Genomic DNA, 15,701 nt, shown 5'->3' with positions numbered 1-15,701 from the left:
TCATCGTTGTTATGGAAAGATGTCGCCAGTGACAAAAGTTTGGATTGTTACAACACAAAAACCCAACCATTTTGTCAGAAACAAAATTTAACGATTATTTCTCTTTTCCGCAGAATTTGGTCTGCTTCAAAGATCTACATCTCTCGCACCCTCTACGAAACCCAAAACAATGTTGGAGTTCTTACCCATAGTTATCCAGGACCCGTTTGAAAGTTACAGACCATTCCCCAACCACCCCACCAACTTATTTGCAGCCCACTGGCATGAGATTGTCGGTTCCGCCATATTCTACTTTGCAATCCAAGCAATGGTGAAACCCTTGGCTACTCGCATCTTGGGAAAAACATATACAAGCTTGCAGGATAGAACTCGAGTTGATTTCGATATTCACATAGTGTCAATGATTCAATGTATTGTGTCCATTGTGCTTACTTTTTATCATTTCAATAATCCCCATTGGCAAAATCGGTCAAATGACCCCGTGAATTCGTTATTGGGGTCAACACCATTTGGATCCATGGTTGGTGCTGTGTCTGCTGGATATTTCGTATGGGATATCTGGGTTTGTGTTTACAATTTTGATATTTTTGGCATGGGGTTTTTGCTTCATGGAGGTGCTGCGTTATTTGGAATGGTTTGTACATTGATTCCTTATTGTCAACCATGGACAGCAAGTTTCCTTGCATTTGAATTGAGTACTCCGTTTGTCAATTTGAATTGGTTTGCTTCACGTATGCCACAGGGTACATTTAGCGACAAGTTTGTCATCATTAATGGTCTCTTGTTGATGGTTGTGTTTTTCTTTATTCGAATCATTTGGGGCTTTTATGCCATTGCTCAGTTGGCTATTGATATGACTTACTCATTGGATCAAATTAACAAGCTTATACCGGCAACTCTTTTGGTTTTGAATTTCGGATTGGATGTTTTGAATGTATTTTGGTTTTACAAGATGGTTAGAATTGCCAGAAAGAAAGCCTCGAAGGGGTCGGGTTCCGTTAATAAGAAAAGTGACTAATTGAAGTTTCCAGAGAGGGTTAGATAACAGTTTAAAAGAGTTCATTTGTACTAGATTGTATATGTATATGAAGCCGATCAGTGGATAGTCTGCCTGCGATCACGGGATGTTTTAGCGAACGACAAAGACATGAAAGGCGCCGTTGCTCTAACAGATGGAGATTCCGAAATGGTATCATCAATATTCGTACGACCTGATCCTGTCTTTTAGCTTGCCCAACAAAAAAAAAAAAAAACCTCGCACGGTAAAATGTCGGTTAAATCTTTCGTACTTTTTTCTATCTCTTTCCGCTGAAAAATAAACTTGTCCCAATCTTTTGTTTCATAACTCCGCAGCACAACCGAGAGAAAAATAAATTGTAGGACGACGGAATTAATTTTACAATTCACAGGACCCTCTCCTTTACACATCAACTACAAGGTGACAGAGACTTTGAATCATTCAATCGCGCCATAGTCAGGGAATACTACCGAAACAACTTGAAATCACCTATACCTGATCATTATGTCTGTTTACCTACCAACTGCAATCCTAGATCCATTCGAAAAACTTCGACCATTTCCATCAAACCCACAAACCATATTCCAAGCTCACTGGCACGAATTGGTATTATCGGCTTTATTCTACTACGCGGTTCAATCTTTGTCGTCTCCGTTGTGCACATTCTATTTGGGTTCTCGATACACAAGTCTACCCAGAAACACTAGAATTGATTTTGATGTTCATGTGACTTCAATGGTTCAATGTGTGGTTTCTACTGTGCTTATGATCTACCACTTGAACAACCCACATTGGCAGAATAGGTTAAATGACCCTGTGAATTCGTTGTTGGGGTCTACTCCATTTGGTTCCATGGTGGGCGCTGTCACTGCTGGTTATTTCGTTTGGGATTTGTTTGTATGTATGAGGAATTTCGAGTTATTTGGTATCGGTTTTCTGCTTCATGCAGTGGCTGCAATGTATGCATTTTGCTGTGGATTTGTTCCTTATTGTCAACCATGGGCAGCGGCTTTTCTTTCGTTTGAGTTGAGTACTCCATTTGTGAATATGAACTGGTTTGCCTCGCGTATGCCAAAGGGTACATTTAGCGATAAATTTGTGGTAATCAACGGACTATTGTTGATTCTCGTGTTTTTTTTGATCAGAATTGTGTGGGGGCTTTATGCCGTTAGTCAATTGGCAAAAGATATGATGGCATCTTTGGACCAGGTTAGTATATTTACTCCAGCAGCACTTTTGACCATGAATTTTGCGTTGAATGTATTGAACATTTTCTGGTTTTACAAAATGGTTAGAATAGCCATAAAGAAAGCTAAAGGAAAAAGCTCGACTAGAAAAGCAAGTAAAGCAACTGATAAGATTGAATAGAGGATAATTTAGTTCTGTCTTTGTAGGAGTGTATGCTCATAGATACTTAGTATACACACGTATTTGCATACAGATGATCTACTTCTTTCGGAATTTTTCAGATCTATCAAGACTGGAAACCTAAGTACACAAACTGTCACCCACCACCGAATGGAAGCCTGTCTCTTTATTATTGTGTAAAGTCTAAAAGTCACCGCATTTCAGGCAAAATATACAGAGAGAGAGAGAAAAGACAGACAAAAAAAAAAAGAGAACGAGAAGTAAAAAAAGAGACAACAGAAAAAAAGGATTTACCAAACAAAACAGAGAGAGCACCACTTATTTCAAAGTTTGGAACAGCAACGCAAACTGAGTATTATCTTTTAGTGCAAGGTTACTAATCACAAGCATTACATACAGACAAGCTGTCACAAGAAGTAAACTCTTCATCACAGTCAATAAACGAAAGCTATCAAAGAATTATTTCTTCTCGATAGCCCCTCCGGTTGAATCATTCCCAACTCATTTTTGCCCATTTCCATCAAAGAATATAAACACTTTTACATAGAAAACAAGCACATTCGCAAATCATGAACAACGAGTACGATTATTTGTTTAAGTTATTGTTGATTGGAGATTCCGGTGTAGGTAAATCTTGTTTGTTGTTGAGATTTGCCGATGACACGTACACCCCTGATTACATTTCAACGATTGGTGTTGATTTCAAAATTAGAACGATTGAGCTAGATGGTAAGACCATTAAGTTGCAAATATGGGATACAGCAGGTCAAGAACGTTTCAGAACCATTACATCTTCCTACTATCGCGGTGCCCATGGTATAATTATTGTATACGATGTTACCGATCAAGAAAGTTTCAACAATGTTAAACAATGGTTACAAGAGATTGATCGTTATGCAACAGGTGGTGTAATGAAGTTATTGGTTGGTAATAAAGCTGATTTATCTGACAAAAAGATTGTTGAGTATACTGCCGCTAAAGAGTTTGCTGATGCATTGGACATTCCATTCTTGGAAACTTCAGCATTGAGCTCAACTAATGTTGAGCAAGCTTTTTACACGATGGCAAGACAGATTAAGGCACATATGGTCAACAACAATGTAGGTACTGCTGCGGGTAATAAGGGTAAGACAAACGTTAATTTGAGAGGTGAATCATTGACATCTAATCAATCCAATTCTTGTTGTTAGATGTATTTGGATTGAGAATTGGTGAAATATTACAAAGATTCTGGGCTTTTACAGGTTTCTTGATAATTTTTTTTTAATCTTATATTTGAATTTCACCGTGATTTGTATACCGCTGGTACATATGGTCTAACGGAGAACGTAGATGTAGTATTGAACATAGAGGTTCCCATCATCGTCTCTACCGAATCTTCCTTTACCAATCAAATTTTCTTTCAAAACCCACTTGTATTCTTCTTCGACTGAATCGTCAAAGGTGAAAACCGGGTTACAGGTAACATAACTATCATCGACCGATGCTTCCTTTGTTTTACCAGAGAGCACTCCAACCGAGGCGTCGTCTAGTTGAACCCTACCGCCATAGTAGATAAACACACCAGATCCATTCGGTGTCTTTCCATACAATTTGCAATCCAAGTACGATGTACTGACTGAGTTTTTGATGTTCAAATCATCAGTCCCGTAAATTTGGTTAATTTCCAACTTGAACCCAAAATCGTTTTCAACTGCTGTAATCTCACCATTTGTAATTGTTGCCAAATTCAAAGTCTTGTCAATCTGGGAGTTGGTGAATATGGGCACAGGATCCGAAGCTAATCTGAGATTAAATGTCAACACAGGAACCAATTGTGGTTGTTTAGGAATGGGAGGGATGGCCAATTTCAAGTCAGACATGTTTTCTTAGTTAAACTTGTGAAAGTAGTTAATTTTGAGAAGAAGAAAAAGTGTGGAGCCAGTTCTTTTTCTGAGAAAGATTGACGGAGTTGGTTATATAGGAGAGTTGGGCGTCACAATGCCGACAAAATGAAGAAATCGGGTACTACAGTTCCGGGCAGTAACACTTTCATATTGATTAAATCATGTAAAATCCTCTATGGCAAAAGAGCCTCCCCGTATTTGCATTATGAGGCGTAACCAAGGCTCCTTACTCATAGTATGTTCTCCATATCTTTCAAAATATGGCCTGGCGTGTCGTAACCAAAAACAGAAAAAGAAAAACTCTTTTTGAAGAATTGGAAAATTGTCGCTTTGCCACCAGACAAACTTGAAGGGTAACCAACTTATCAACAAACATTTTGTCCCATTACGCCATGTCTGAAGCCAGAGATGTTGAAATGAAAGGCGAGGAGTACGACTCGACCGCCGAAACGAGGGAAATTGTGCAAACAATTGAACAGTCATTCAATTTATTGGAAAAAGCTGCCACCTTATTTGACAATCGATATGTGTCGAAAGTTCTTCGTGACTTTGCTCCATTGAGAAAGAAGTTGCCAAGTCATGAACAGGCATTGCCTACGGTAATCAACAATACTTTTCCTGACTCCAACCCCGCAAAGAAAGATTTACTTAAGCTTTTCAACGCATCACCCATCGACCATTCAGATGCCAATAAAGTCCAGACATTTATCCCGGAAGTGGAATTGTACATCTACTTGCTTATCCAAGTTTATTTGTTGGATACGGATCAATTGCAGAAGTTGAATGAATTGAGCACCCATTTAGTGAAATTAATGAATCAATACAATAGACGTTCTTTGGACTTTATTCAAGCAAAAGTATGGTTCTACATTAGCAGGGGAAAAGAATTAACTAATGATTTGTTGCCAGTGCGTACTGACTTGTTGTATAGTTTGAGAACAGCTAGTTTGAGGCACGATATAGAAACCACAGCTTCAATCATCACTTTACTATTAAGAAACTATTTGTTGTCCCACGATATTCAGCAGGCTTCCAATCTTGTGGAGAAGGTTGTGTTTCCAGAAAATGCAGCTAATGCTTTAGTTGCAAGATATTACTACTATTTGGCAAGAATCAATGCCGTTCAGTTGGATTACACTACTGCTCATGAGTGTGTTATTGCGGCGATTAGAAAATCACCTCAAACCAAACTGACCAATGGATTCATGCAAGCAGCGACAAAGTTGAATATAATCATTGAATTGCTTATGGGCGAAATTCCAGAATTGAAAACATTCAAAAGCAAGACAGGCAGTTACGAGCCATACTTTAATGTTACCAAAGCTGTAAGGTTGGGTGACTTGAAGTTGTTTGGACAAGTGTTAAAGACATATGAAGATGCATTTAAAAGAGATGACAATTTCACTTTAGTGTCAAGGTTACGTCAAAATGTCATTAAAACTGGTATCAGAATCATCTCCTTGTCGTATTCAAAAATTTCTTTGAAGGATATTTGCATCAAATTACACTTGGATTCCGAGGAATCAACTGAATATATAGTGTCCAAAGCAATAAGAGATGGTGTTATTGAAGCGACGATTAACCACCAACAAGGCTACATGCAATCGAATGAAATCTTGGATGTGTATTCTACAAGGTTACCCCAAACAGAATTTGACCACAGAATCAAGTTTTGTTTGTCATTGCACAATGATAGTGTGAAATCCATGAGGTTTCCCAATGATGATGACAAACAACCAGTCAACAAGGAGGTAGAACCAAGTGACGAAGTAGAATTGTTGAAGGCCATAGAGGAAGGTGATTTGGATGATTTCATGGATTGATATAGGGCGATATAGATGAAGTGTAGTGGGATTATAAATTCCTTCTTTAAATTTAACCTAGAAGATTTCAAAACTTGTCGCGCTCAAAATTCCATTTGAAAAATCAGTTAAACACTCAATCAGGCACTCGTGCACTTTGAGTAAAATGAGCTATGATTCGCTCTATCTAGACTTTGACCTCAATGATAACGGCCATCCTGACCCATTTATCAAAGATGAGTATGTACTCAACATTACGTTCATTTCGAGAGAGGTTGTACTAACATTTTGAATTCAGAAATGATTTGAGCTTACAAGAACTAATACCACGAATTCTTCAAGAGCGAAAGCAATTTGTTGACATCACAGAGAAGTCTCTTGTTGATGAAATTGAGCTGCTCGAATCTTCCAAAACCGTTGATGAAGCTCTTGATGGTTTTGATGGCTTAAATTCGACCGTTTCTGGAGCTCTTCCAGTTTCACAAGAAGAATCTGTGCAAGAGAAGTTTAATAGCAAAAAGTTGGAGCTTACAAAGAGTATCAACAATGCTTTGAATGAAACTTCTCTTTCGCTTGATTTCGTTTCGTTACTTGTTGCATCCGTCAAGCCAAATATTGCCAAGAACACAATGTCACCACACTTGCAAAAATTAATCAAGCCATACTCGCTCAACTCGGACAAGTTAGCAAAAGAGGAGGTAGAAACGCTACAAAAGGACACCAATCGCTCCACCAAGATTGGGCATGGATGGAAGACCGAAGCAACGTCCAAAATCAAGGACTTGTTCAAAGAAGCTAGTGAAAATTTAACCATGCAAGTGAAAAAGGAGAATAAGTACTGGAACATGATATGCTTGGTATGGTCTAATGATGAAGCATTGTTTCGTTTGAGGGACCCCGATAACAATGCAAGAGCAATTGGGGTCAAGTATGGGTATGGGGATTCTGGGTCTGATTTTCAAGATAAAGGGTTGGCGTTGTTTCGCAAAAATGTGCAAACTGGTGAAGTATCTTTTCACCCTCTATCAACCATTGGTAACAAACTCGTTGCCAAAACGTATCGTTATGTGCGTGTACGGGTTTTGAGCAGGATTGATTCCGATTATATGCTAACCGGTCAGTCCGCTTTTGACTATAATTATAGCAAATCATCTCATGATATCATTAATGAAATAGAAATGGCCAGGTTCTTTCTTTTTGAAGAGGATTTGTTCTACCAAATAAGCAGGGAAGCCTCGATATTGTTTAGCTATAATGTATCGGTGACAGCGGAGAAAGTGTCAATCGAAACTGAAAATGAGATTGTTGAATTTGAGAATGTTCTTTATGACGAAGCTAATGAAGAGGAGTTAGAGAATTATTATCAGAATGTAAGCTCTATGTCCTCCATCAACAATAAAAAGTGCCAGTTAATACTAATCTACTTGAAGTTGATGCTTTGTTGCTTTTACAAATATAATTTAAAGTTGAAGCAGAAAGTTCCCACATCCTTGACAAAGTGGAAGCAGAGCAATTCCCATCCATTGATATTGCGACCACTCTTGGGAAACATGCGCCATAACAAGTATCTACATGAGGTCAAACAAATCTTGGTCAATTTGTCCAACCATTATGGTTTGAAACCCACCATAAAGCTCGAAAAATACACCAATTTGGAAACTAAACTGTCGAATCCGTTTAAAAGATCAATTGAAATTCCAAACTCACTTTTCACTTGGACGGTGCAAAACAAGGTTGACAATGTATTGAACGTGACTATAAATGTAACAAGTAACGAAGTTTTTGTCGACTTGATTGCAAAATTGACAGTCACTAGATTTGATTCGATGGATGCATATCTAAATAATATGAATGGTGTCAATGTTTTGCAGAATGATTACTACGATTTCGACGACTTGAAGGAGTCATTAGAATGGTTGATATGTGACTTCAATTCTGTCTAACTATATGTACAAACTAATCCTCGATGACAATCACCCTTTCGTCCTGTGCTTTTTTTATAGCATCGGCATTTTCCTCTACAAACTTCTTCATTCTGTAGTACTTTTCATCTCGCAAGTTGTTATAAATGAGAAAATTTGCCCAAACTTCAAACATTGAATATGTAGCAACTACACTGTTGCTAACTTTGCTTGTTGGTACAAAGTATATATAAGCAGTGATTAAAAAGTAACAAAACAATCTCACTGGCACCAAGGTTTCAAAATGGTTCCAATTTTCTGCAAGCAATGGAACCAAGTCACTTATTGCTTGGGTTGATACGAGAACTGCCAACATACCCAATACTGGACTATTTGAACTCAAATGAAGGATTGGAACTTGCATTGCTTGGCCCATAAGAATTATAAATCCTGCTGATGCGAGTCCCTCTGGGTTCTGGACCAAGTAGTAAGCTGTTACGAAATGGGCAATGATTCGGATATACAATAACGACTTGGAACTGAAGAACTGCATGGTGGTGAAAATGACAGTAGATGAGATGGATTTTGTGAGGTTGAATTTTTGAGGTCGAATTTTTTTTCAGCCCTTTGTTGAGCTAGACTTGTGAAGATGATAGAATGAAATATCTCTTACGTTATATCTTCGTCCTGTATTTTTCCTCACAATTGTGTGGAGGTGATGGTCTTCCAATAGACATTTATTGATAGTGTTTCCAAGCCTCATTAATTTGTCATGTGTCTCTCCATTCCTATCTTTAATTACAATTTCGAAATGTGTTGCAAAAAAATTTACAAACCAACTCCTTACTCTTGAAAGTTTGAATCTGGCATAGGAAACAATTGAATACAGGCACGGACTCCTTTCATTCAATAACACTTGAGATATACGTATTCTCAATTGGCATCCTGTTGGCCCAATACAATAACTCACGATCTATACATTCCACAAACCAATTAACAACCTTGATTACCACTTCACAATTAAGCGCTCCTCAAGAGACGCTTGCAGTTTCTGCAATCACATTGGCTATAGTAACGGCCGTGTTCTTTGCATTGTTCATTGCGGTTTGTATGTTAACTTTGGCTTTACTCATGGATGTATCGTATCGTTACAGTTCTGGTATTAACCTCTTGTCATAGGCATCGTATTTGTGCCCTTGTTTCTCATTATAGAGTTTATTGGTGGTGTGAGAATAGTTTTCTCATATTTACAGCAGGAGGAGACTGTTGCAGGTCACAGCTTGGAAGGCTTGATATTCGCCTGAGAGGTATAGAGAGAGTGCTGTGCTGGTGCGTGTCCCTTTTACTTGAAAAAGAAAAAAAATTCATATCCACGTCGAACTTAATACCCAGAAACACACTCCTACTCCCACATTGCATTGAAAATGAAATTCTCCACCACCACCATCCCACTCTTGACATTAGTTTTCAGCGCATTGAGTTATGGAGCCGTGACAGGAACAGTATCCAGTGGTGGCAAAACCGTGCATTTTGGTGAAATCGATACACAAGAGATTAAGGTATTGCCCATTGAATCTGGAAAAGATGTCATTGATATAAAGCTCAAAAATGACCAATTGGATGGCCCACCTGAACAAATTATGCTTAGTTTGAGCGATACTCAAAAATCAAGTCTAGCTACTCATTATGTCCCACTGGTGAGTGGAGCTAGCATTAAATACAGTATCAAAGCAAGCTCAATTCCTAATGTTTTGTTATCAAGGAACCAACTCACCTTGAGTCTCATTATTGGAGATGGTACTGGAAAACCCAACTTGATCAAAAGATTGGTTGACATTAAACCTTCTTTGGAGATAACTAAACCTACCAAGAATGAAAAAAAAATTGGCTTTGGCATCCAGCCAGAGATTCATCACATTTTCAAAGAGGATGCAAAGACCGTTAACCCAATTGTACCCATTGCTTTTATTGTGATCGCTTCTGCTACATTTTTATCGCTTCTCATATCATGGGTTAGTTTCATTGGATTGAATGACCTTTTCAAAACACTCAAATCAACTACAGGTGGTCAATTGTTACAAAACATTGCTTTCTTGATCAGTTTGATTGGATTTGAATTTAACTTTTTCAAATACTACTTGGGCCAATCAATATTCACAACATTGTTTTACAGTTTCATTTTGGGCCTTAGTGCTATCTATTTTGGATCAAGCGTCTTGAGATATTTGGCTCAAAATCGTGCATTGGGTAAACAATAGATCAGATTTTTTTATAGAGTGTATTCACGACTCATGCTAAAGCTACTCTTTACTCAAACTTTCATCGACAAACGTGTTCTTTATCCATCTAAAATTGAAGAACCCGCGTACCCCGTCATTCATTGAATTGGCAGCCACGATTTTTCCTGTGATGAGTGCCTTTGGAAGCACTCCGTATGATCTTGAGTCTAACGAATGGCATAGATTATCACCAGTGCACCATACGTGTCCTTCGGGTACCTTTATGAACTTGTTAAACCCATCATGTTGTGTCGCTTCTGTAGGGGTATTTGTCAAGAATGAGGAAGATGATGGATCAACCAATACAATGTCTCCTGGCATACCAGTAATGCGTTTGCATATTCTATGTGACGGATCACTCGGTTTCATCGCAACGACACAATCGCCCATTTCCAAATTCCTTCCTAGCTTGTATTTCTTGAATGCATGGACATAGTCGTGTTGGTTCTGAACCGTGGGGAGCATCGATTCACCTCTCGTTTCGGTGAACTCGTAGACATTCTCGTGTATTATGTGAGCTAGACATCCAGCTCTTAGGGTCCATGATAATGTAGACAAGGCAAATTGTACAGACTCGGGTATAACCATTAGCACAAGCGACTCTTTGACACTCTGCTCTGTGTGCGTTAATCGCAAAGCATACTTTTCTGATGAAATTTTTCGCAGTTGGAATTCCACATTGTCTACAAAAAGTTATATCCAAAGTTTTACAATTAGATTCACTAACATTAATACACAAATCCTAAAATCTTACCAGAGACGTGCTTTCTTCTGGCTTCTTCGTGATCCATAATACCAGCAGAAGTAGTCAAAATAACATATCCAAACTGTCTAGCGGGCAACAAGTTATCCGTCCATCTTTCAATATCACTGATTTTAACATTGAATCTTGGTGAGATAACACCACATTTGTTCAATCTACCGTTCAATTGCACAACAATCTTTCCTGATCTATGGTCGTCAATGTATTCAAATTCACCAATATACCCTATTGTATAAAGTTAGTACTAAATCCTTCAAAAGTTTTTCTCTAAATCATCACTTGAGGAAAGTTGTCGAGGAAAAGTAAACGAGTGAAAACTACAGGAAAAGTTATCATCGTGTAAGAAAGCATTTCCTGACTTTATTATCCCGAAAGCTTAAAAGACAGAAAGGGACTGAGCACCGATCATTCCATCCAGTTATCAATTCGGTGTGGTAAAAAAAAAATTGAAATGACGATCTGTTTGAAGTCTGTACATACCGTGCTTTTGCATTACAGTCAAAAATCTGATGATAACTTTGGACGAAGGTCTAATCAATACTTGACGTTTACCTGTCTTTTCGGCGTTGTTGATAGCGTTCAAGGCGTCTGCCAATACTGATGTCCTGGTCATTCTATTCACAAAGGTTAGTATGGGGTGGTTGGAGTTTTCATAAAAAAAGCCACATGAGTGTCCAAACTAGAAAATAGTTGGAGTCATGAGCCATGTCGAAAATGCAGGGGTATTATAAGGTCTCTTTGATGATACCTTGCGTGTTGAAACAAGGTGGTAAATCAACACCGAAGAAGCTAAAACTAACTTTGGCGTATTGTGCGATCAAAAGTTTTATGTGGCATCATCACTGGGAATGCAACACTCCAAACTATGCATCAAACAATCAAAGACCAAATAATTTCTTGCACAATCCATGAAAACTCAAATTTGAAGCTTGATTTGAATAAGCTCTAAGTGGCAACTGGTTTGATAGTGACAAACATACATTTAAATGTGGTTGAGTGTGAGTTTTGCGCAATGAATGCTTTGATGGAAAGAGGATTGAAAGAAAAGAAGGAAAAATTTTCACTGGTTTTTAATGAAGAAAAGTGGTGTTTGCATTTTGTGTAAGAGGTGGGTGTTTATATGCACACTCCATATCTACCGAATTGAACTCGCATTCTAGTGACTATCCAAAGATCATCATTCACCTAACGGCAGAGTATGTCACTTCAAAACACTACCAATGGTCAAGATCAAAGAGCATTTTCTCAGCAAGTTTTTCAAAAGGTAAAACCGTTTTGCGTTCAGCTTACTCAAGAAGCACTCATGTCTACTATCAATGAATCAAAAGTAGTCTCCCTTTTAACGGCAATTGAAGATGAGTTGAAATCTGCTTGTCCAGACGGTCGAACACGAGCGGAACTAATACTTTTACCGAACATTGCTGACTACATCTTTTTCCCTATATCAAACTTATTAAAAAAACTGGACTTGAGTGATGCAATTGTACAGCATATCTTGTCTATAATTGGTTACTTGGTGGAACATTGTTGGAAGTTCAATGTCAATCACTCCCTTTTCGACCAGTTGTTTCCGTTGGTTCTTTTTCTAATTGGAGGGGACTCGAATATCAGTTCAAGCTCTATCAATGCCAAGTCATTAAGATTTAAGGCTTCGTCGGTTTATACGCTTAATGAGGTGGTGCATTCGCTTAACAATTCCTATTTTCTGGAAGCCGAAAGAAGACTTCACTTTTTAAGCAAAAGCATTATTTTGGCACTCGAAATACTCAATTCTACACGAGCAAGTGATCAAGAGGCTGTTGGTGTCCTCGTTGATTGTTGCCAGTTAATACAAAATTCGGTTCTGAAGCTAGATTCGGAAAAAAAGTCAACCATTCTTCCTGGTATAGTTTCGGGATTGACCAATTTCGTCTCCTTAAACTCAAACATCAATTATCGATTGTTTATCCAAATATTGCGATTATTGTCCAGTATCATATGTAGCTCTTTCAATGACAGAGATCTACATGCAAACTTGAATTTGGACGGTGTGGCAAACCTTTCGGAGATTCCCACGGTATGGGATGAGGATGAGAAGACACTTGATGGTTCCGAAAGGAGCGATATTTCAATTCAAGAACATGGGCATAGGACTATGCTGTGGCTTATAGCAACCTCGAAACAATTGAAGATTACCTTGGTCATTCTTTTCAAGTCACTTCTACTAAGTTCAAGAAACAAGGATCGTTTACGAACAAGAGCTGAGCTTAGTGAAGAAGTTTTAAATTTCATTACATCAGTCATGGGCAGCTGCTTTATATCCTTATATAACGAGTTTATCCCTCTAGTTTTAGATATTTGTGCAATACTGGTTTTTGCATCGTCTTGGGAAAAAGAGGACTCAAATACAAAAATTGTGCAAATTTGCTCTAGGATTATGGAGGTTATTGAAACTGATGATGACAAATGTAATGCCTACTACGAAGTAGTGAGAGGGAAGCTATCGAGTTTGATTGATAACAAATTATCAGTGGTTTTTTTTTCAACAGATGAAGACAAAGTGACACTAAACTTGGATGCCATCAAGCTTCATTTTGCAATGCTTGGCCGATTATCATGGAAGCAAGAAAGTGATTCTACTGAGTTGAAACTGCTAAAGAAACGGTGTTTGCTGTTGTTGCTGGAGATGACAGTGGATTATGTAAAATTGGAAAATTCAAAGCGTCCAAACTCCTCGTCCCTGGCTCCTTCGTTATTGGTTGATGTCAATACGCTGAACCAACTAGACAATATAGAGCTTCCTGGTCATATCAATGCCAAAAATATCAAAACAGTACTGAAATCAAAGCCTGCCAGTAGGCTTCTGTATGTGCACCAACTTCAGCTCTTATCTTCGGAATGGAATCATAACTCATTTACTTCCGAAGGTGGCTTGACCATTGGTCTAGGCTCAAAGGTATTGGAGTCCAATTTAGTGTCGTTTGTCTCATTCTTATCCAAGTTGAAGTACGGAGGTGGAAATGGTCTTGAGTTGCTGGATTTAGAAGGTTTATTGGAAGACTCGATGAACTCAAGTGCTTTGGAAAAGGGGGTTGCTTTGTGGCTTGCATCGAATTTTGCTAGAGAAAGCTTGCAAAAGCTGTACGATTTTGATCTCTCTGAGTTTGTGAATGTTGAAAGCTCGGACGTGATTATAAATGACACTTCAGGTGAAACTGAAGCACCGTATCTCTTGCTATTGAAAGCGGAAGAGATATTGGATGTTTTTGCTGATAAAAGTGGGGATCTCGCGAACTTTGATGATGAGCTAGCGTATGCTTCAGCTATTGAAGCGGTTAGATGTGTTGTTGGTTCAATATCTCCCTCCTCATTTAGATCTGATGTGCTCATGGACTATTTGCTATGCTTGTTTCAGTTCTTGACGATGACAAACAAACCACAAATTCAATCTCAGGCCCAACATACCCTCAAAGCTATTGTGGATTGTTATTATGACGGCTCGTTGACAAAATTGATCTTGGACAATCTGGATTATTTGGTTGACGCCATAAGTATGCAAATGACTGTGGCTAGTAATTTGACTCCACTGCTTCCTGGAATATTGATAATCTTAATCAAGATTGCGGGAATGCAATTATTGGAAAGCAACCAGCTATTTGATATATTTTCTGATATCTTTGTGATATTAGACTCATATCACGGGTATAATCAGTTGGTGGAAGGATTTTTCGTAGTGTTTGAAGTGCTCGTGGAACAAGTCAAACAAGCATTTATAAAAAATGACAGGGCAATTGAGAACCATAAAATCAACGAGTCCCCATTCAAGCCGTGGGGGATGATGTGCAAAGAACAATTGATGCATTTTTTGCAAGATAAAAGTCACATTGATCCACTTGCTGAATTCGATGCTGGAAAGGAATACTTCAAGAGAACAGACGATAAGCCATTTGGTGAAATGGATGAATTAGGTGGTGATTCCGACGACGAAGAAGAGGGCGAGCAAAAAGATGAAGAAAACATAGAGGCGAACGAAGAACCTTGGATTTCGCCGATACCGAAAGTAATCTATGACGTTTTGAAACGTATATTCAATTACGGCTTTACATTGATTTCTCAACCGTCTTATACTTTGAAAGCACAAATCATTAAAACACTTCGGCTTATCTTTCCATTACTTTGTACTGATTACAAGTTGGTCTTGCCAACGATGGCAAGTAACTGGTCCGTCTTAGTTACATTAATTACGGCGTCCAATTCATTGTCAACTGTAGTTGACTTGCGAACTACACTTTCTCGGGAACAGATCAACATCACTATTGAGTCGCTAAAATTTGTTACCGAGATTTTGAATCAGGACAAAAACCAGAAGGAGTACTTTTTTAGCAGCAAATTTCAAGAAACGTGGAGCTTTATTTCGAAACATTCGGAATTAATAAAGAAGTCGCTGAAGGTGAAGCAAAAAACCGGCATTGTTGTTGCAGAGAAAGCACTAGTCACGCTTGAATCATTCCCTTTGTTAAAAGAGTCTTTAGTGGAGTTTCTAATCGTGGGTGCTCAAAATTACGAAAAGACAATACCTGACTTGACTAGGTTTGAAATACTTAAATTATGTTACGGACTTCAAATACCACAGAATTTGAATTTTTCACGAGATACGCAATGTATATTGGAAGTGTTGAAAACAAAATCTATACCATGTACATAG

General features: G+C 38.3%; 11 protein-coding genes across 11 annotated transcripts; 7 read left to right on the top strand and 4 right to left on the bottom strand. All coding sequences in view use genetic code 12, as the record gives it.

Moving 5' to 3' along the window:
* Positions 1-169: 169 nt before the first annotated feature.
* CPAR2_109040 (TLC domain-containing protein) lies at positions 170-1,018 on the top strand (the record flags this gene model as incomplete). Its single annotated transcript, XM_036807183.1, has 1 exon — positions 170-1,018. One exon carries the CDS (start codon positions 170-172, stop codon positions 1,016-1,018), a length of 849 nt encoding a protein of 282 aa, XP_036664045.1.
* Positions 1,019-1,522: 504 nt separating this feature from the next.
* CPAR2_109030 (uncharacterized protein) lies at positions 1,523-2,386 on the top strand (the record flags this gene model as incomplete). The annotated part of the gene is made up of 1 exon (XM_036807182.1): positions 1,523-2,386. One exon carries the CDS (start codon positions 1,523-1,525, stop codon positions 2,384-2,386), a length of 864 nt encoding a protein of 287 aa, XP_036664044.1.
* A 569-nt stretch (positions 2,387-2,955) lies between these two features.
* YPT1 (Rab family GTPase) lies at positions 2,956-3,576 on the top strand (the record flags this gene model as incomplete). The annotated part of the gene is made up of 1 exon (XM_036807181.1): positions 2,956-3,576. One exon carries the CDS (start codon positions 2,956-2,958, stop codon positions 3,574-3,576), a length of 621 nt encoding a protein of 206 aa, XP_036664043.1.
* A 126-nt stretch (positions 3,577-3,702) lies between these two features.
* On the bottom strand, positions 3,703-4,248 carry CPAR2_109010 (uncharacterized protein; the record flags this gene model as incomplete). Its single annotated transcript, XM_036807180.1, has 1 exon — positions 3,703-4,248. The coding sequence occupies one exon, from the start codon at positions 4,246-4,248 to the stop codon at positions 3,703-3,705; it is 546 nt and encodes a 181-aa protein (XP_036664042.1).
* Positions 4,249-4,664: 416 nt separating this feature from the next.
* RPN3 (proteasome regulatory particle lid subunit) lies at positions 4,665-6,095 on the top strand (the record flags this gene model as incomplete). Its single annotated transcript, XM_036807178.1, has 1 exon — positions 4,665-6,095. One exon carries the CDS (start codon positions 4,665-4,667, stop codon positions 6,093-6,095), a length of 1,431 nt encoding a protein of 476 aa, XP_036664041.1.
* Positions 6,096-6,240: 145 nt separating this feature from the next.
* On the top strand, positions 6,241-8,017 carry MED17 (Med17p; the record flags this gene model as incomplete). The annotated part of the gene is made up of 2 exons (XM_036807177.1): positions 6,241-6,314; positions 6,373-8,017. 2 exons carry the CDS (start codon positions 6,241-6,243, stop codon positions 8,015-8,017), a joined length of 1,719 nt encoding a protein of 572 aa, XP_036664040.1.
* A 13-nt stretch (positions 8,018-8,030) lies between these two features.
* Positions 8,031-8,528, bottom strand: CPAR2_108980 (uncharacterized protein; the record flags this gene model as incomplete). Its single annotated transcript, XM_036807176.1, has 1 exon — positions 8,031-8,528. The coding sequence occupies one exon, from the start codon at positions 8,526-8,528 to the stop codon at positions 8,031-8,033; it is 498 nt and encodes a 165-aa protein (XP_036664039.1).
* An 871-nt stretch (positions 8,529-9,399) lies between these two features.
* On the top strand, positions 9,400-10,233 carry CPAR2_108970 (dolichyl-diphosphooligosaccharide-protein glycotransferase; the record flags this gene model as incomplete). Its single annotated transcript, XM_036807175.1, has 1 exon — positions 9,400-10,233. The coding sequence occupies one exon, from the start codon at positions 9,400-9,402 to the stop codon at positions 10,231-10,233; it is 834 nt and encodes a 277-aa protein (XP_036664038.1).
* Positions 10,234-10,275: 42 nt separating this feature from the next.
* On the bottom strand, positions 10,276-10,842 carry IMP1 (endopeptidase catalytic subunit; the record flags this gene model as incomplete). The annotated part of the gene is made up of 1 exon (XM_036807174.1): positions 10,276-10,842. One exon carries the CDS (start codon positions 10,840-10,842, stop codon positions 10,276-10,278), a length of 567 nt encoding a protein of 188 aa, XP_036664037.1.
* A 140-nt stretch (positions 10,843-10,982) lies between these two features.
* CPAR2_108950 (40S ribosomal protein uS8) lies at positions 10,983-11,630 on the bottom strand (the record flags this gene model as incomplete). Its single annotated transcript, XM_036807173.1, has 2 exons — positions 10,983-11,242; positions 11,498-11,630. The coding sequence occupies 2 exons, from the start codon at positions 11,628-11,630 to the stop codon at positions 10,983-10,985; spliced, it is 393 nt and encodes a 130-aa protein (XP_036664036.1).
* Positions 11,631-12,215: 585 nt separating this feature from the next.
* Positions 12,216-15,701, top strand: CPAR2_108940 (uncharacterized protein; the record flags this gene model as incomplete). Its single annotated transcript, XM_036807172.1, has 1 exon — positions 12,216-15,701. One exon carries the CDS (start codon positions 12,216-12,218, stop codon positions 15,699-15,701), a length of 3,486 nt encoding a protein of 1,161 aa, XP_036664035.1.

This window comes from Candida parapsilosis, contig 005569 (genome assembly GCF_000182765.1).
Source record: "Candida parapsilosis strain CDC317 annotated contig 005569".
Taxonomy (NCBI): Eukaryota; Fungi; Ascomycota; class Pichiomycetes; order Serinales; family Debaryomycetaceae; genus Lodderomyces; species Lodderomyces parapsilosis.
Note: the sequence above shows the minus strand (reverse complement) of the source record. Positions and strands in the feature narration are given on the sequence as shown.